The sequence below is a fragment of the Scyliorhinus canicula genome, chromosome 5, assembly GCF_902713615.1.
Source record: "Scyliorhinus canicula chromosome 5, sScyCan1.1, whole genome shotgun sequence".
NCBI lineage: Eukaryota > Metazoa > Chordata > Chondrichthyes > Carcharhiniformes > Scyliorhinidae > Scyliorhinus > Scyliorhinus canicula.
In genome coordinates this window covers 115,689,498-115,710,919 of record NC_052150.1, presented here as the reverse complement: position 1 = coordinate 115,710,919, position 21,422 = coordinate 115,689,498, and the positions used below count along the sequence as shown (strand labels likewise).

At 42.7% G+C, this 21,422-nt stretch overlaps 1 protein-coding gene across 3 annotated transcripts in view; it reads left to right on the top strand.

The window, feature by feature from the left end:
* Positions 1-21,422, top strand: part of LOC119966193 (glucocorticoid-induced transcript 1 protein-like) — a 252,601-nt gene that overhangs the window by 178,629 nt on the left and 52,550 nt on the right. For all 3 annotated transcript variants that reach the window (XM_038797519.1, XM_038797521.1, XM_038797520.1), the window contains one exon: positions 7,363-7,515. In XM_038797519.1, the coding sequence (XP_038653447.1) occupies positions 7,363-7,515 (153 nt within the window). The remainder of the gene's footprint in view (positions 1-7,362; positions 7,516-21,422) is intronic.

Below are 21,422 nucleotides of genomic sequence, written 5' to 3'. Positions count from 1 at the left end.
TTTTTGTTTTAAAAACAGACTTTTTTCTTTAAAGCACACTGGGAAAAGTTGAGAATCATATTATTCTAATGAAGTATTGCATAATCATGAGTAATCGGCCTTGGAGATGTCTGTGCTCTTCCTATTTTAGCCTCTGGCTCAAACCCAGCTTTAATCACTGCATCGCTGGTGGATGTGTTTCAGCCTCTGTGGCCCTATAGCTCTGGAATTCTTTCTCCGCCTTGCCATTTCTCTCTCGCTTTTTAAGATGCACCTTAAAATCAACCTCTTTGGTCAAGCTTTTAGTCTTCTGTCCTATATCTCTTTATGTAATTTGGTGCTAAAGTGTTTCAATTGATATCACGCTTTGGGACGTTGAACAAGAAATAGGAGCAGGAATAAATCAGACAGCCAGTCGAGCCTGCTCCGCCAGTCACGGCTGATCTTGGGCTTCAACTCCATTTCCCTGCCCATTCCCCATATTCCTTAATTCCCTCAGAGACCAAAAATCAGTCCATCCAGCTTTAAGTGTATTCAACAATGGCGCATTCACAACACTTTGGGGTGGAGAATTTCTAAGATTCACAATTCTTTAAGTGAAGGAATTTCTCCTCATCTCAGCCTTAAATCATCGTCTCTTTATCCTGAGACAATGCTCACATGTTTTAGATTTCCCAACCAGCAGAAACCATCTCTCACTGTCTACCCTATCAAGACCCTTCAGGATTTTGTAGGTTTCAATGACACGGCTGTTCATTTTTCTAAATTCCAAATTCTTGATGATATAGGCCCAGTTTACTCAACCTTTCATCATAGGGCAGCACCTTCATCCCAGCAACCAATTTAGTGAACCTGTGCTGTACTGCCTCCAATCTATGCATATCATTTCTTAAACGTGGAGATCAATACTGCGCACAGTATACTAGGCACGGTCTCACTAAAACCCTGTACAATTGCAGCAACACTTCTTTATCCTTGTACTCCAATCCCTTTGCAATAAAGACCAACATGCCATTTGCCTTCTTAATTGCTTGCTGCACCTGCATGCTAACTGTGTGTCCCTGTACAAGCACACCCAAATCTGTTGAATGTGCTATATTAATGTACGTTGTTAAGAGTATCTGAAATAGGAAGCCAGATCTATGTTTTCGATTTAAACCATTTACTTGAACTGTATTTTTCCATGTAACCATACTTATTCAATTTTTATCATATTTATTGAACATTTCAAATGTTTCTAAATTAATGTTTTTGTGTAAGTAGCTGAATCCTGTCTCAGACAATCTGTGCTCTGAAGCATTGTTAAAAGTTTAGTGCAGATTTTTCCACTGTATGATTTGTGTTTTTAGTACGGAGATGACATGTATTTTGACATTTACTGTTATGACGTAACTCTAGGGACCTAATTAAATGCTCAGAACAGTTGGTAAAAATGCCTGAAGTCAGTGTTGGTAATGTTACAGATTCTTTGATGTATGCTAATTTTATTGCTAAGAACAGATTTCAAGTGGATAACCTGCATCAGTGCCATTATTGTATGCTTGATCACTGATTCCTTCTGGCAACAGCGTTAGATGATGGGCTGAAAGGGACAATTAAATGTCTTCAGCAAACATGGTCAAGGAGAATCCCAAGGCTTTTTATGCATATATTAGGAGCAAGAGGGTAGCGAGAGAAAGAGTAGGCCCATTTAAGGCCAATGGAGGGAAGTTATGCGTGGAACCACAAGAAGTGGGTGAAATCCTTAATGAGTACTTTGCATCAGTATTCACCAGGGAGAAGGACATGACGGATCTTGAGGTCAGGGATAGGTGTGTGAACTCTCTTGAGAACGTCAATATATCAAAGGAGGAAGTGTTAAGTATCCTAAATTGCATTAAGGTAGACAAGCCCCTAGAGCCAAATGGGATCTATCCCAGGTTACTGTGGGAGGCGCGGGGAGAAATAGCTGGGGTCTTTAAATATATCTTGACATCCTCTTTGACAACAGGCAAGGTTCCAGAGGACTGGAGAATAGCCCTTGTTTAAGAAAGGAACCAGGGACAATCCAGCAAATTATAGGCTAGTGTGCCTGACATCAGTGGTGGGGAAGCTTTTGGAAAAGATACTGAGGACAGGATGTATGCACATGTGGATGAAAATGGACTAGTTAGTGACAAGCAGCATGGTTTGTATGGGGAAGGTCATGCCTCACCAACTTGAATGAGTTTTTTGAAGAGGTGACAAAGAAAATTGATGGGGGACGGGCTGTGGATGTAGTTTATATGGACTTTTAGTAAGGCATTTGACAGTCCCACATGGCAGACTGGTACAAAAGCTAAAATCGCATGGGATTTGGGGTGGGCTGGCTAGATGGATACAGAACTGACTTGGTTATAGAAGATCGAGAGTAGCGGTGGAAGGGTGTTTTTCTGAATGGAGATCTGTAGCTAGTGGTGTTCTGCTGGGACCTCTGTTGTTTGTGGTGTGTATATATAAATGATCTGGAGGGAAATGTGGATGGTTTGATTAGTAAGTTTGCGGATGACCTGAAGATTGCCAGAGTTGCTGATAGTGCAGAGGATTGTCAAAGGATACAATAGGATACAGATAGATTGGAGACTTGGGCACAGAAACGGCAGGTGGAGTTTAATCCGGACAAATGCAAGGTGATGTATTTTGGAGGATCAGATCTAGGTTTAAATGATGCTGTAAATGGCAGAACCCTTAGGAACATTAACATAGAGGGATCTGGGTGTGCAGGTCCACAGTTCCCAAAAAGTGGCAACACAGGTGGCCAAGGTGATTAAGAAGGCATATGGCATGCTTGCATTCATCAGCCGAGGCATTGAATACACTAGTTGGGAAATCATATTGCAGCAATATAAAACCTGGGTTAGGCTGCATTTGGAGTATCGCATGCCACATTATCAGAAGGACATGGAAGCTTTGGAGAGAGTGCAAAGAAGGTTCACCAGGATGTTGCTTAGTTTTGAGGGTGTTGGCTATGAGGAGAGGTTGAATAAACTAGGATTGTTTTCACGGAGGCTGAGGGGAGACCTGATAAAATTATGAGAGGCTTAGACAGGGTGGATGATCAGACGCTTTTTCCAAGGGTGGAAGTGTCAATTACAAGGGGGCACAGGTTCAAGGTGAGAGAGGAAAAGTTTAAGGGAGATGTGTGGGTACGTTTTTTTTGCAGAGAGTGGTGGGTGCCTGGAACGTGTTGCCAGAGGATGTGGTGGACGCAGCACATTAGCAACATTTAAGACGCATCTGGATGGATACATGGATAGGGAGGAAATAGAGGGATACGGAACGATTAAGGGCAGAAGGTTTTTTAAAGTTAGGGCATCATGATCGGCACAGGCCTGGAAGGCTGAAGGGCTGTTCCTGTGCTGTACTTTTCTTTGTTCTCTTTGTTCTTTGATATTACATTAATGGAAATAATCTAATGCAATTCAAGGACAGCCATGTTGATAATGTCCACCTACAATTTCAAATTAGAATACTGCAGGGACTTTTAACCCTCAAAAAAATGTTAGCATTAAAAATGTAACTCCTGACCACGACCTACCCACTTTTGATTATAATAGAAGTAGCCTGGGGTGAGAGTGTTGTAACTGCTTCGCACGGGGCCCTGGACTCGGTCCTTCAATCTGCTGGGTGTGACCAGGAAACAGAGGGACAAAATGCTGAGCAGATGCTACCTTTACATTTGGCATGACTTTTGGGAAACCCATTTTTTGAGTTTCCTGACATCAGATAATTCTCTCTCCCTGCTTCAGAGTTGATATCCAGTGTATTCATTGGAAATGTGGATATGCAACACTTTGTTAAATATTAGTTCATGACGAGGCCAGCATTTATTGCCTACCCCTAATTGCCTTTGCGAAGGTGGTGGTGAGCCTTAGCCTTGAATTGCTGCAGACATGTGATTATAGGTAGACCCACTGTGAAATGAAAATCGCTTATTGTCACGAGTAGGCTTCAATGAAGTTACTGTGAAAAGCCCCTAGTCACCACATTCCGGCGCCTGTCCGGGGAGGCTGGTACGGGAATCAAACCGTGCTGCTGGCCTGCTTGGTCTGCTTTAAAAGCCAGCGATTTAGCCTGGTGAGCTAAACCAGCCCCTACTGTGCTGTGAATGAGGGAGTTTCAGGATTTTGACCCAGCTACAGTGAAGGAATGGCAATATAGTTCTAAGCCAGGATGGGGTGTGACTTGGAGGGGAAATTGCAGGTGTTGGTGTTCCCATACAACTTCTGCCCGTGTCCTTCTTGGTGTTAGAGGTCATGGGTTTGAAAAGTGCTGTGCAAAGATCTTTGGTGAGTTGCTGCAGTGCACCTTGTAGATAGTATTAACTGCTGCCACTGTGCATTGTTAGTAAAAGGAATGATTGTTTCAGGTGGTGGATGGTGTTCGAATCAACCGGACTACTTTGTCCTAGAGTGCTAAGCTTCTTGAGTGTTGTCAGAATCCGACAAAGAGCTACACTTTTGCGTTTCTTGCACTCGCCCTCTTTGCAGGGCCGTAGAATTGTGGGACCTTAGTGTTAGACAATGATTAAAAATGAAATGAAACACTAATTCCTAATTGCTATCTTTTATCTCCACTCGCGCTAAATCCATCTCGGGTCAAAATACGCTTAAATACAGTTAGCAAACGCAGGATACTTGCTGTAAAGAGATGTCTTGGATAAACCGCTTTGAGAGAGAGATCCTTCCGGAAACCAGCTTGCTGATTCTTGCCTGTGTCAAACACTGCGTCGCACAGTAGTTAGTGCTGTTGTTTCACAGAGCCAGTGACCCAGGTTGGATTCCTGGCTTGGGTCACAGTCTGTGTGGAGTCTGCACATTTTCCCCGTTTCTGCTTGGGTTTCCTCCGAGTGCTTCTGTTTCCTCCCACAAGTTCCAAAAGACGTGCCGTTAGGTGAATTGGACATTCTGAATTCTCCCTCTGTGTACCCGAACAGACGCCAGAGTGTGGCAACGAGGGGATTTTTACAGTAACTTCATTTCATTGTTAATGTAAGCCTACTTGTGACACAAATAAAGATTATTATTATTAACTACTGTTTAACCTGTCAGCCTTTTCAGAAACTGCTAATCTGTTCACAGACTGTTCAGAGACAGATCAAAACTGAATTCAACACTGAAATTCAACACCACTCTGCTTCAGTCCGTGGCTCCTCCCCTTAACGACATCATTTTATTAAAGTCAAACACGATAGGCGCGACCTAACCAAAATAAAACAGCCTGGTCTGGCTGTGAAGTGCCGGGAACAACTCCGCTATCTAACTGCATTCTGCCTTGTTTTTGTGCCCCGGCGGGGAAGGATCTACCTCCGAGGTTGCCCTTGGCATCATTTCCTGCTCTGACGAGCGGAGTTCCCCGAAGAGATCGGGACATCATTTCTAAATGACACCCTGATCTCTCTACTTTTTCTCCTCCCCCCCCCTCCAACTACGCAGCTTTCAGACCCCCCCCCCCCCCCCCCCCCCCCCCCCGTGTACCTCTCGTCATTTGGGCAGGGCAACCCTGTGCCCGACCCCTGGTGCGGGCTGGTGGCACTGCCAGGGTGCCAGTCTCCTTGGCGAGGCTGATTAATACCGGTTGGTCGATCGATCCGGTGGCAGTATGGCTAAGTGGGTTCTTCAACTCAATGAGCTGTGCGAGACTGGGGTCCTGATCACAAGACATCTTGCAAGATCTGATGTTGCAAGGCATAATGTCATCCGGAATCTCTTGCGGGATCCACCAGCCGTGTCATCCTCCGGTTCCGGTGGGGTACGGCCAGCAGATTGCGCCTGCTGTCTCTAATTATCTACTCCCATGGAACCTTCTTTATATAAACAAAAATTCCATTAGCCCAACTTTTACAATGCTTCAATTAATTATCCCTTGTAGCCAAAGTGCCTGTCTTTTCAACAAGGACTTGAAAAACATTACTGCAGCAATCGCACTCGCACTAACCCAGGCTTTTAACCTTTACTGCATCAAATACATATAATACAATATATTTGAAATTCCTGCATTCATCACAAGATGCATTTGTTATAATCTTCCAAAATTCCCGAGATTCTGGAAAGGTCCCGGCATTTTGGCAATTTCAAGAAAGGAACGAGACGGAAAGCAGGAAACTGTAGGCCAATTAGTGTCTCACGTCATTGGGAAAATGTTAAAAGTCTGAAGAAAGTTAGCAACAGGATGTTTACAAAATTGTAAGACAATCAGGCAGAATCAATTTGTGAAAGGGAAATTGTGTTCGACAGATTTATTATAGTTCCTTGAGGAGGTAGTGAGCAGAATGAATAAAGGGGAACCATTAGAATTAGTGTATTTGGGTTTCTGAAGGGCACAAGGTAAGAGCTCATATTGTTGGGGGTGATGGATTAGAATGGATAAAAGATTGGCTAACTAACAAGAAACAGTTGAGATAAATGGATCATTTTCAGGTGAGCAAATTAATGGAGTGCTACAGGGATCGGTGTTGGGACCTCACCTATTTACAGTCTACATCAATGACTTAGATGAAGGGACCAACTGTCTTGTCAAATTTGTTGACCATACGAAAATAGATAGGAAAACAAGTTGTGAAGACTCTTCAGAATGATATAGATAGGTTAAGTTAGTGGTAACAGCTTGGCAGATGATGAATATTGAGGGAAAATGAAAGTTTGTCCACTTGGGAAGGAAAAATTGAAAAGCAGAATGTTATTTAAATTGAAAGTAGCTGCAGGATGTTTCAGTGTAGGAGGATCTGGGACAAAAGAAAAATCAGACTACAAGGGCATCATGTAATTAGGAAGGCAATCGGAATGTTGACCACTATATATTGCCAGGGGTATAATTTTCCACATACCATTTTAAATATGCTTATAATACTCCTGGATTGACACAGCAGAGCAGCACCTGCCCTTCTGAAACTTCTTCTTATGTAGCTTTTAATCATGGCCATAAGGAGGCATGTAAGAGAGACCTGTGATAACAAGCCTCCATTTAAAAGACAAATATTCCGTTTATTTATTTTCCTCCTCTCCTCCTCCTCCTGCCCAGTGTTCGAGCCAAGGTCGAGAATTATAATACGGGGAAAATACTTTGTGCACCTCCAGCCTTTAGTTTTTGGTGCAATCAGCCTCTGCATTCAGTGCCACAGTTGTCAGAGAGCCTTTTGTTTGCAGGTGCATCTATTAGAAGTTGTCCACAGATGATGCTGGTGAAGAAAGACATGTTGCATTTCGTAAATGGCTCTGAACTCCATATCTCATTAATATATTGGTTTTGTGATTTACACAACAACAGTTTTAGTATGTTATACTTTGTAGGGAAGTACCATTACTGCTTTTTGAATGTTCATGCTAGTATTGTGAAATCCATTTCAATATGTTTTTATTCTTATAGGCCACTGCAGCAAGATTTAACGCTGGTTCAGCAACAAACATTACTGTTTCAAAATCCGCAATTTCACGGGTCCAGAACAGTGCTGAAGGCATAAATCAAGAAATAGAAAGAATGTTTATTAAAGACAGCGGAGAAAAGGAAGAATTATCAAGGGTAAGTGCAGGTTCAGCCTTTATTGCAAGTAGGAGCTGAGATAAATATATATTATATATTTATATCATATATATGTAAACAAACCAGTTATGATTATAAAGAGAAAAGGAAAATGCTAGCAATAAAACAATTATTGGACTGCACATGAATACTTTATCTGAAGGAGAAAAGATCAAATAGTGTTGCAGTACAAAATCTTCATCAGACCTATTTTCAGGAGTCCAGCTTTTTCCAATTTTATTATGGATTCAAAAGATTGACTATGTTACAGTTGAATTATCTCTGAAAAGCTATTTGAATGATAGTTCCACCTTGGCAGTAGTTTCAAATATATGCACTTATTGATTCGGTGGTATCCTTCTATCTCTGAGCAGTGTAGATCGTGTGCCATTGCTGACTGAGTTGTGACAATAATTTATTGTTGTGCTCTGTGACCTTGCCGTTGCAATGATGCACACACAACTGCAGGTTACTTAACTAGAATGATGATTTATTGATTAACATGTGGAAAGATAACAAACAGAATGCTATACAGACTTAAATTACTATTTGAATGTTGTGAACTCTCCTGGAACTACCCAATGTGCAACTGTCCTGTTGTACGCCTTACTACCAACTGACCGATATCTGATGCCACCAGCGGTTTGGAGGTCGCATTACTAACTATATACAATATTATTCACAGGCATGTCACCACATTTAAAACATGGTATTCAAAGGCCCATGCAATTAGCTGTGCGGGAACCAGAATGTTATGATAGTCTTTTGCACTAATGAACTCGATCACTAGTGAGATTTTGTTTTTTAGCAAGTATCTGAATCCTGTTAGAACCTTAATGGGGGAATTAAATCCCAATGGTGACATCATTAATTTGATTGCATCATTCATCTTTTTGTTTTTTTTTTCAAATTAGTGTGAGTGTTTTTAAGGTGCTTGTTATTGCACTGATCTCATGACTAACCATTGATCTAATCTGTTTGGGTTAACATGACATGTTTCTTTCTCCATGAAGACTACTAGCTAAGAAAGTTAATTAATGACATCCCGTCCATGCGGAACGTTTCCCTCTGCACGTAACTTGGGTGTCATAGTTGCTGGACTTTTCCACACTAGCTTTGAATTCTGTGTTAATGCTTAGCCTGAAAAGAGATGTGCCGATAAATGAGAAAGGTCATGAAATTATTGCTTCAGGTAACAGGCCTCTGGTTAAAAACGGGAGAGGAGCACCGGAAAGGGAGATCTTTTTTTATTTATCTTTCTAATTTGCCTTCTATTTTGAACTTTTTTAACATGTCAATTTTATGCAAACTTTCAAAATACTTTGCCTTTTCCTCATTGCTCTTCATTGAGCGGTCTCTTAATTCAGTCTCATGGCTGTCTCTTTAAATGCCAAAATATTGCATGCTACTTACAAATGGTGCATTGAGAGTTGGATTCATGCTCCAGTAAATGGCAACACTGTCCACTTTGACCATTCAAGTGTGAAGCAATCAACTGAAGCAGAAATAATAAATTTTGCTAAGGATATTTTCATTCGATTGATTCTTTTGTCACCTTTCTTAGAGTGTCACTTGGTGTCACAGTTGCATTATTGAAGGCAGGCCTGCATGGATATTTGGCAAAGCTAGCGATTCTGGTTGGGCTTGCACGGAGCAAGAATGCTGCTGGAAAACGCACGCAAGCCTGCTGACTGTGAGGACTCAGGGTGGACTTGTTGGCACTGGGGTTGTTGTAGGGAGACTGTAGGTAGATGTCTTGCTGGGACTGGATGCAGAGATGTTACACAGAGTAGGCTTCCAAGTAACACTTTTGATTGGAATGGCTTATGGCTTGATGCAGGGCAAGTACTTTGGTACTGAAGGGCCTGATAATATAGGGGGGGGGGGGGGCACATTATAGTGGAACAAAGCATGCTGCAGGAAAGGATTAAAACTCAAACCCTCACCCCTGGAATGTCAGATTTCTATCAGTAAAAACCTACTGGATTAATTTCCTAAAGATTACGCAAAATTTTGCCAGTGAGTTTTTTAAAGATATTTTCTGAAAACTATTTAAGATTCTGAAGTTTTGTTCTATTAAAAGCCTCATTTAGTGCTATGTCTTTGGCTTCTGACAGAGTAATGTGTCGGATTAAAGAGGTTTCATAAAATATTTCAGTGTTTTGATTGTTTGCTATTCTCCCTGTTGGAGCTGTTTCATGACTTTCTCTTGGTCATTTCCCTTCCCGTTTGTGCATTATCCTCCAGCACCACGAGCCTTTGGGATCTGTGTATTGCTACAATTTTGGCCTCGTATTCCACAATTGGCGACCGTGCTTTCAGCTGGCTTGGCCCTAAGCTCTAGAATTTCCTGCCTAAATTTCTGTGTGTCTCCACCTTTTTCCTCCCCTTTAAAGATGCTCCTTCAAACGTACCTCTTTTTGACCAAGCTTTTGGTCCTCTTCTGATTTCGCCTTCTGTGGCCTGGTGTCAAAAAATGTCAACTACGTTCCTTTATATTGCGTTTGTTTAGTGCCTTGGGATGACTACATTAAATGGACTATGTACAAAAAAGTCATTCTGGAGGCCATCAACATCATTCAATGAACAGGTATTTCCTACGTACCTAGGAGTGAATTTTGAGCCAATGGTACATACACACACAATTACCATGAAAGTATATTTAGTATATTTTTTATGTATATGTCGTGTATTGGTTTAGAAATTTGTGTCCTACAGCCTGGACCTGATGGTGCTATATCTCAAATGAAGACTCAACATGTCTGCAGAGGGAAATAAAAGAATGAAGGTGTAGTCTCCAGTCTTGTTGCAAAATGGATTTGTATTAACATTGATGCTCTCCCATGATTGTGTTCATTTTATTGCTTCTTCTACTATGAATGACCAGTTGAGCAAGGTATCAAATGGTTGGTGCCCACAAAACCTTACTCTAATATGGGTTGTGAAATTAACACACACAGCCATTAATGTTTCGTGATTGGCCTTTCCTTTCCTATACATAGTTTGAAACATCAAAACATAGTTTTATACATCAAAACATCATTTTCCCTCAACAGCCCAGTTGGCAAAGCTGGGATATAGCTGAGGCACACAGATTATTTATTTGTTAAATGCAAGACCAGCTTTTGTTGCTCATTCTTAATTGCCCTTGAACTGAGTAACTTGCCAGGCCGTTTCAGAGAGTTGTTTAAGAGTCTGTGGAGTCAGAGTCTGATATACACCAGATCAGATAAGGATGGCAAATTTCCTTCCCTAAAGGAAGTTAGTGAACCAAATGGGTTTTTGTGACAATTGATGATAATTTCATGGTCCCCATTACTGGGGCTAACTTTGAGTCTAAGAGTTTATTAATCAAATTTTAAATTCTACCAGCTGCTAAGGTGGAATTTGGACCTATCTTCCCAGAGCATTAACTTGGGCCTCTGGGTTACTAATCCAGTGACATTACCACCATCTTTACCCCACCACCTTCCTTAATCGGGAAGCCACTGATTTGATTGTTGCTCTGGGCTGAGTTAGGAAATTTTGGCCATGCTAGCACTGTGTATCCTGCAGTTGGTCTCAGTGTCCTGAGGTTTGGGAGGAGTCCGTTCACACCCTCCGATCTAACATCCTGTTAACTTTTGCTATCCTTCAAGTGGATTAAATTTGAGTGAGGTCCCAACTCAAGATTACTTCAAGATTGGCCTCCAGGAGAGGATAACATTTATTAAAAAAACTTTAAATAATTCATCAAAAATATATTTCAGCAGAGCTAGTTGTTAAGAATGGGGGAAAATTAAGATCAAATTGGGATAAAATAAAATGGGGAGTTGATGAGGACAGCTGCCTGAAGGGGTGTTTTGATATGCGAATTAGCATACGGGTGAGAAAAGCAAGTGTTGGCCTGTGTGACTAGGGGAAAACAATGGTGTGTAGAAGAGGTAACTTCTAAGTGAAGAGACAGGGAATTGGCACTTGTATGCTAAAAGCTGGGTCCACAGAGTGGATAACATTGAAGGGAAATAACGATTAGTCATAAGAACAATAACTTGAGAAAGGGACACAGTAGAGGCAGCTACCATCACAGCCACTCCCAGCTGCTGAAAACCGTTTCCTTGAAAACAAGTTATTGCAAAAAGGGCAGCTGGTTAAAATCCAAAACATAAACCGAGAGGATTACACCTTTTTGCTGAGACTGAAGATGGTTTTCCCAAACTTGGACAAATAACCTGTAAGTGCTAACTATCTGCTGGATTTAGCTCATAGAGTTATATAATATTGGGTGTTTGGAAACAAGGGCCTTTCAGAGTTCCAAAAATGTAGTCAGTTGTGAACAAAGGGGGAACTTCATGTAATACTGTGTGTATATAACCATCAGTGTAGATAGGTGCGCTGTCATGTGTTTTTCTCAAGTTAATTAATATTCTTCATTAATTGATCACAAAATGACTGGACTATTCCCTTGTTCACATATATATCCCCACAGTATACACAATTGGAAATATACACCACTAAGAACCGGTTTTCCAAGTTACCCTTCTGGGTTTTGTGATACCCTCGTATTTACCTTGGGGGTTCTTAACACTGATCAGTTAGGGACAACAGAACAGATTATAAATTGTGCTCATGGGTTACTTTATGCAGTTCTGAATTTAGCAATTTTTGAGGGGTAGCGGACGACAATCGCAAAATTAACAAGTAAAAAGGGCGGGATATACCGGCTATTCATGCCGGCGGGAAATTCCGGTCCCATGCTGGCTCATGTTTTCTGACAATGAGGGGTTAGGGTGGGACAAGTAGATTCTGCTGGCGGGCCACCTCCATGCTGAAAAACACGCGACGGGGTGGTCGGTAAATCCCACCAATAACTTGAAAAACCAAGTGAGGTATCAAGTGGGGAGCACTGTAGCACAGAGGGTAGCTCAGTCTGTGTGGAGTTTGCATGGTCTCCCTGTGTCTGCGTGGGTTTCCTCCGGGTGCTCTGGTTTCGTCCCACAAGTCCCAAAAGACGTGCTGTTAGGTAATTTGGACATTCCGAATTCTCCCTCTGTGTACTCGAACGGGCGCCAGAATGTGCCGACTAGGGGTGTTTCACCGTAACTTCATTGCAATATGTGACAATATTTGTCACTACTTATGACAATAAAGATTATCATATTATATTATTAAAAAATATGCATAAATTATAATAACATGTGCTTTGTTAATACATTTGAATGTACAATTGTGAAATTTAAAATTCTTTGTATCAGGTTAGTTGACAAACGACTTTGGTAAGATGAACCATTTTCTCTGTATTGTTCGGACTCTGAACAAAACATATGTTCTCCAGTTTGTTCTGATAACCAAAAGCAGATCATTTAATAAACCCATCAGGAAAAGTAAAATGATTGTTATGCATTAATAATGCCATATAATTGGGATGAATCTAGAACAAAGATAGCAGTGCCTGTTGACTATGTCAAAACAATTGCAACGGTACAGGTCACTTTTTCCATGTGTTCACTTGTTGTGTTGTGCTAACTTCATAAATATGTTGGTGTTTTTAATAACTTGGAAGGTAGATACTGTTGGTGCATTATGTCATTCCTCTGACAAGTTATTTTAATGGCCAAACATAAATATCAAAAATGCCCAGCGTGTAATTGCTCTTTTTATAGATGCAAAAGATTATGATCTGTTAAAAGGAGACTGCACTGCTACAGAGTTGAATCTGCCAGGTGAATAAGATCAGAACAAACAACTTGTACAGTAGTTTTACGTTCTAGTAATTGAGAGACTGCCAGGGTTTGCTGGAAAATATGGAAGGGCGGGAACTCTATACACCCCAACTGATAGCATTTCCTTTGGGATAATGAAACTAATTTTACATGTAGGACCAGTCATTTTCCATGGGATTAGGGTCCTAATTTTATATGTAGGACATGTTGAAGACACATGTCCCACTCCTGCCTACTAACCTCCTGGGAGGGAGTGTGATATGATTTATCTATGACAATTAAAAGGTTGATGCTGCTTAAAGGTCGGATGCATTGACGATTGTAGAATTCAGTGTGAGCATGAGAGCACAGACTACAAATGGCAGAAGATGAATGAGAACATCAGAATGCTAAGCTTCTCAAAGGATTCAGTGGAGTTAACATGGCAAAGATTAGGGCAAGTAGAAACCCTAGGGATTATGGAGGGAGGTGATTTATAGGCAGGTCTGGTGAAGACTGGCATAACCCAATGAATACATGGTTGGGGGCTACACTGCCTTATACACTTTTGGAAAAGTCCATATATGACCTCCTTGGCTTGTGGACCCTCTGTAGTGCTTTGTTGCCTACATGTTGTCAAACTCTCCAGCTTTTATCCATGTTTCTTCATGGACTCTACTTCGAAGCACAGGAACAGTAGAATTCCAAAAAGTCACTTCCTCAGGTGAGGTGGAGCAGTTGGAAGAACCAGGCAGAAACAAAAAGATTTATGGGGAGAAAACCACAGCTATGCTTCCATTCACATGGGCAGGTGCAATGACCGTGGGAATGAAAGGAGGAATGTTTTATGGGCAGGGTTTTGGAAGAAGACCCTTTTTGCTGTTCGTTCAACCTCCTATCACCAAAAATAAATCGGGATAATCAAAGGCGGCCATGCATATTCCTCTCTCTGGGAAGGAAACCATGTCAAGTATGAATCAACCTGAAATACCTTGCACCATTTCTAGAAATGCCTGTACACATACTTTACGAGTTAAGTAATTTAAGAAAAATAGGAACTTCTAGTAACTTGCTCTTGTTACTGACTTATGTCATATTGCTTGCGGCCTTCGTTTGGACAAAGTTTTGTTTCTGAAATAATCTATCTCTACCAGGCCAGTAACATGTGTTTTTTCTTCCTACTGAGCATCCTGCTTCCAAGCAAAATCAGATGCTAGATGGACTGGGTCTTAAGGAATATGACTACTTTAATCAAAGCAAGCACATCCTTAAAATTCATTGTATCTTAATTTATCTGTTAATGACTGTCGGCCTTCCATGACTGGTCTCTGTACTAGAACTGCCTCCTAGAACAAGTTGGGTTTGCCAGGCAGTTGTTTAACAAATGAGGCTTTTTGTCATTTAAAGCCCTGGTGTCTTTTAGGAATGGAAAGCTGCTGTCTTTGCCCAGCCTGGCCTGCAATAGACTGCATTACCACCAGCATAGTTGACTTATTACTGTCCTCTCGAGCAGGCCAGTAAGCCATTGGGTTGCCACCATCACCTCCAAACAATTGGGGATTAGCATTAAATGCAGACCTGCTATGTCCACTTTAAAGAATTAATCTTTAAAAATCCTCCCTAAAAAATGAGAATACTTTAAATACAGCAGGACATTCCACCTACCATTTGTTATAGGAGAAGTCAAAAACTTAGTTTGAATATGTGTTGGGAGTGGGACTTAAAGCAGCTCCCCGCAATGCAAAATAAACAAATCCCATCTCTTGTGAACTCCTCAGTTGCCCCCCTCCCCGGGCAGATCTCGCTCACTCAAGATGCAAGAACTCCATTATATCCCCCAGCCGCACTGAGGCACAGGGTGGAAAAGCTGACCCTCCACCCCAACAGAACCTGCCTGCGAGTGATCAGCGAGGCGGAGGTGCACATGATAAAACACCCCCCCCCGTTCGCAAGTATCCTCTCCCCTTTCAAACAACCCGCAAATCCTTGACTTTGTTAAATTCACCCTGTGCACCATCTTCAAACGTGTCAACTCTGACCTTGTGCATGAGGTTAAGCCATTTAATCTTTGCAACACGTCGCACCACAGTCCCTCCTCCAGCTTCATCAACTCCTCCTCCCCCCTCCATAGACACTGGTGGTATGGATATGAGCACTGCCATTGGTGCAGAGCACTGGCTTCCCATTGGCTCTGGCTGGTCATGTGCCTCTCGTCCGATTGGTTTGGACTAGTCATGTGGCTGCTCTCCAATTGGTCAAGATGCAAGTAGGCCCCGCCTCAGAGGCGGGGTATAAGTACCCAGAGTTCCCGGCTGTCGGCCATTCTCTGTAGTCGACCACCAGGCTAACAACTAGCTGATTAAAGCCACAGTTCGGATCCTAATTGTGTCTTGAGTCGAATTGATGGTACATCAGACACCTTTTCCTCCTTCTAAATCCTCCCATAAATCGCCGAGACGACTTCAACCCCATTACCGACAGCACCTCCTCCAACAACGAGGAAGAAAAGGTCAGAAAATCCTTTCTAGCAAAGACCTGCACCTGCATATACCGAAAACCCTTCTCACACGGAAACCCAAACTTCGTATCCATCCACCCCAGATCAAAACCATGATTCCCCGGATTGGTATCCGCCTGAACCCCGCTCCCAACCTAAAATGTTGCCGAAATTGCCTCCAAATCTTCAACATGGCTACCACCACCACAGGACCTCCTAAATACTTCCCTGGGGCAATCGGAAGCGGTGCCGTCTCCAGCGCCCCCGAGCCCGACCCTCTACAAGAACCCTTCTCCATCTTCAACCATAACGCCTTTGCCTCCCAACTCCAGCCCTTCACCTTCTCTGTGTTCGCCGCCCAGTAATAACACTAGAAGTTCGGAAGGCCCCAACCATCTTCCCCCCCCCCCCCCCCCCCCCCCCCCAAACTGCTGGCCCCTCTGAAGTGCCGTCTTCCTTCTCCTGGCCACCTTCCCTCCCCAAACGACAAAACCACCCTGTATACCCCCTTAAAATATGTCTTCGGCAAAAAGACCGGCAGGCACTGAAATAAGAATAGAAACCGCGGCAAAATGTTCATCTTAACTGTCCGCACCCGACCTGCCAGTGACAGCAGAAGACTGTACCACCACAATAAGTCTGCATTCACCCTCCCAACCAGACAAAGCCACGTCCAATCCCGGGACAGTTAGGGGGTCTGGTGTTGCCAAATATGTTATTATTGGGTGGCTAATGGAGAGAAGGTGTGGGAGAAGTGCGGGGATCCGGGGGTGGGGTGGTGTAGGGGGGAGGCACTTTGGGTCTAGATGGAGTCAGAAGTAGGTAGGAGCATTGTTAAAAGCCCCACTTCTGGTGGCGCTGGCGGAGTATTCAGCAAATCCAGTGCTGGCGGCCACGTTATAAATTTGGAGGCAGCTCCGCCAACATTTCAAGTTGGGGGGCAGCTTCACACTGGCTCAAATTTGTGCCAATCACCTATTGGAGCTAGCAAAGTTGTATGGCACATTTGGTGCAGGGAGGGAGAAAGGGTTGGAGAAGGTGGGACTCTATTTTGGGAGGAGCGATTTGCCAGCTAAAGGAGAAATCTGGACTTGTGGACACAGGCGGGTTTAGGTACCTCCAGGTGCGGGGCTAAGTTAAGGAGTTAAGTTTGGGCAGCATGGTAGCACAAGTGATTAGCACTATGGCTTCACAGTGCCAGGGTCTCGGGTTTGATTCCCCGCTGGGTCACTGTCTGTGCGGAGTCTGCACGTTCTCTCCGTGTCTGCATGGGTTTCCTCCGGGTGCTCCGGTTTCCTCCCACAGTCCAAAGACGTGCAAGTTAGGTGGATTGGCCATGATAAATTGCCCTTAGTGACAAAAAGGTTAGGAGGGGTTATTGGGTTACGGGGATAGGGTGGAAGTGAAGGCTTAAGTGGGTCTGTGTAGACTTGATGGGTCGAACGGCCTCCTTCTGCATTGTATGTTCTATGTTATAGCTTTTTCTGGCTTTCCTGGTGTTACAACCATCTACCTTTGCTGGAGTGGATTCTATATGGCTCAGGATTGGTGGAGGGTAGTACGTCTGGCAGGTATCAGCAAATAGCGAGGGTGGAGTTGATTTTGGTGGAGCAGGTGAGGGCAAAATCGGTGGAGGAGTTGGAGCCAATACTGGAAGAAGTGGTATGGAGTGAGGCGCTGAGGAGGGTGAACGCGACATTGTCTTGTGCAAAACTGAGGCTCATTCAGTTGAAGGTAGTATTTCAAGTGCACCTCCCTAAGGCGAGGATGAGCTGCTTTTTTGAGGGGTTGGAGGACAGGTGAGGGCGTTACTTAAGGGGGCGTGCGCACCGCGCGCACACATGTTCTGGTCGTGTCCCAAGCTGGTGGGGTTCTGGAGGTCCTATTTTGACATGTCAACAATCTTGAATGTGGGGTTAGAACCCTGCCCGTTGGCGGCGAATTTTGGGGCCTCTATGCCGGAGCTACGGACTGTGGCAGGGCGGCTGTCCTTGCCTTTGCTTTGTCAGTGGCACAAACGTAGATCCTCTTGGGTTGGGCGTTGGCAACACCACCGAGTGCTTTGGTATGGCTGGTGGACCTGATTGAGTTTTTGCACCTCGAAGTTCAAATACATCGCGAGTGTGTCGATTGATGGGTCCTATTGAAGATTGCGACTGTTTATAATACACGTAAGAGAATTGGTCACTACTGGCTATGGGAGGGGGGGGGGCGTTTATTCGCCTTTTGGGGTGGTAGATCTGGTGGTTTGGAGTGGGGGTGGGGGGGGTTGGAATTGGTATTTTGTAAAAAGTGTTTCTGTATTTTGTAACTTCTATATAAAACGTTGAAAATATAATAAAAATTAATTCCGAAAAAAAAATAAAAATGTTTTGGCTAAATTTCACCCTATGACATGACAACTATTAAAAAATGATTTATTTTTGAATGTTAGTATCTGCTAAATGGAAAAAATATATATAGATTTTAGCATTAAAGATCAGTCTTTTAAAAAAAAATCACTTTTAAAAATGATGACCCACAATTGACCCACAATTTTCTCTCAATCAGTGTGATTTGCTATTTTGTGCTTGTCATAAATATTGTGATTTTTATATTGTATGATATTTCCAGGAAAATGTGGGTAATTAAATTCCTCAAATTCTGGAGTGTATTTGTGAAGTTTATTGTAGAATTAATTGTAAATATATTACCTTATTTTTTGCTGCAATTTAATGTAACCTTTTGTTGATTTGTACAGTGATATTTTCTTTTTTTAAATATTTTTATTAAGGTATTTGAAATTTTTTGTTAAAATAGCATTAATAATGACATCAACATGGTATAATAAATATTCCCCCCCCCCATCCCAATCTTCACACACCCCAATCATAAAACAATAATCGGGCCCTCTTTCCCCACCCCCCACCCCGAAATACTGCATCTGAATAATTTTCCCCAATAAAGTCGACGAACGGCTGCCACCTCCGGGTGATGAACCCGATCATTGACCCTCTTAAGGCAAACTTTTTCTTCTCGAGACTGAGAAACCCAGCCATGTCACTAGCCCAGGTCTCTACGCTCGGGGGCTTCGAGTCCCTCCACATTAACTAGATCTGTCTCCGGGCTACCAGGGAGGCAAAGGCCAAGACGTCGGCCTCTTTCGCCCCCTGAACTCCTGGCTCTTCCGACACTCCAAAGATCGCTACCTCCGGACTCTGCACCACCCGTGTATTTAGCACCGTGGACAGTGCCTTAGCAAAATCCTGCCAAAACCCTCTAAGCTTCGGTCATGCCCAAAATATGTATAGTGATATTTTCATGCAACACTGGTGATTATTGTTTCATCAATGTGTATTATTATTGATATGTAATATTTTGGTGATAGTGTTGTTTGTATAAGATGCTGGCCATTAAAATGCCTCTGCTGAAAGGCTGTCAATTTGCTTCAAATACAAAGCAGTTGTTTTTTGAACGGCATTGCACCTTGTCTCACCTCATTTGTCTGATTGTGCAACTTCTGGTTTCCAAATGCTACAAGCTCAAATAATCTTTTAACTTGTGATAATGAGAAGTGATTTATTGTGACAATTTCTAAGACTGACTTCAATACTGCGACTGGAATGTGAAATTGGAATTTGGTTTGTTAATCCAATAACCTCTTCAAACAGCTTGCACTCATTGAAATGTTTTAATTGTGACACTCTTTTGGTTGATGTGTACTTAGGTGGCAGTTATACTGAAACCCTTGGTCACAAACTGGTGTTTGTGATGTGCATCATGCAGTGGGCAGACTGGGTCTGCATCCAACCAGGTCCTAGCAAACCCATTTTTTATTGTTGCAATAAAAACTTGTTATTTATACATAACATATCTGAAAGAGCATTACAAGTCACTTCAAAATGGTTATTACAGAAAGTGCAATGACATTCAAGTTGTCGACAAAAATGTTTTATGCATGTGTGCTTGGACACAATCAAAACTTGTTCCTGAGGAAGGAGAGTTGGGTTTCTGTAACATATTATAAATTTTACATTAGTTATTTAAAAGAAATACTTATGAGAAATCTGGTCATACAAACTTTGCACTGGACTGGAGTTATACAGGGTTCTGTGATTTCGAATCTTGAGATGGCCCTGTGGAAAGCAGGGACAAGAATTAAATGTCTTTACCTATTTTTGTCTCGGTATCTGATTTTGCAGAATATGTCGCCACTCCCTGGTCATTACACCTCTTCCTAGCAAGGTGAAAGTGACTTTTGTGAACACCTTGCAGATTAAACGATTTTCTAAGGAAAGTGTCTCTTAGAGAAATAAGCAGTCAAATGTGCTTAATTGAGCACTTCTGATCTTGTTGTAAGAAGATCTGATTTTAAAAGTCACTAGAAAGCCAGCAAACTACTTTTGATCAGGAAATGTTACATCTGTATTCGTCCCCTATTTATTTTTAATGTGCCTCGTTCGGCTGGAGGTGAAGATGTAGGGAAGAAAGTTCAAATCAAATTGACGGAATCATTGAACATGTGCAGTGGTACAAATAGGATACCCCGAAGTTGTAGACCACTACTAGTAAAAGATGAAGTTATTGCATGCGTGTTAATGTTTCTACAAGGTAAGATTTAATAATACTAGATGAGTATTCTATATTTCCCTCAGTTAGAAATTGGTGGACAAGAGATCCCACAAGTTGTTCCGTGTGTAAAAATGAGTAGCACCAGCAACCTATTGCTACGGTTTTTCAATTGGAATGAAACTTAATCGAGCATGACCCTGATGTCGAAGAGCAGTATATCTGGGACACTAATGTGAGACTTGAAAGACATGAATAAATATTTTGAGCTGCCTGTACAGTTTTCTAATAAACACTTGATAGGTATATTCCCTTCCTTGATGGGAGTTGTGGAAAACTGTTACTTGGAAACAAAACCCTAACAATAACATCCAATCGGCTGGCTCTGAAAAATGTGGCATTCCTTTTCTCAAGTGGCAATGTAGCTCAAGGGGACAGTACTAATTTCCCATTAGGCTCTTCTTCCAATCAGGAGGCTTCACATTTTTTCATTCTTGACTGAGTAAATTATGTCTCCGTGTAATCACTCGCAAGTATAATATCCATTGTACCCTTTCATATGTATCCTCTAGTATAGCTGTATCATCTGACTCGATTAGCTCTGCGGCAATCATTAGTCTTGATGTGAATGACGTGGTGCCACATGTCATATCTTATTGCTGCGTTGTGTAAAATGTCCAGGGCTGCATCTTTTTCAGTTAAATTTTTAGTCAGCTGTAAGGTTCCTTTTCTCTGTCTGATTTCACCAAAATATGGGTTAAAATCTTGAACCTTGGTTTGCAGGAGTGAGTTAGATTTAACAGAGCAACAACATTGCCAGTTAGTTCATTCTGTACATGATTTTTCTTTTCCTTTAAAAGCTTCCCTGGCAAATAAGGGGCACGATTCTCCGCACCCCACTCTGGGTGGGAGAATCACGGGAGGGCCGGGCGAATCATGCCACGCCGCCCTGGCACCCCCCGCGATCGACCGGCGATTCTCCGGCCCGGACGGGCCGAGCGGCCTGCTGAACCCGCCGGTTCATGCCGGCGCCAACCACACCTGGTCGCTGCCGGCGTGAACAGCGTGCGACCGGTGAGTGTGAGGCCTGTGGGGGGCGGAGGGAGGATCGAGCACCACGGGCGTGCTCAGCAGATGTCTGGCCCGCGATCGCTGCCCACCGATCGTTGGGCCGGTGTCTC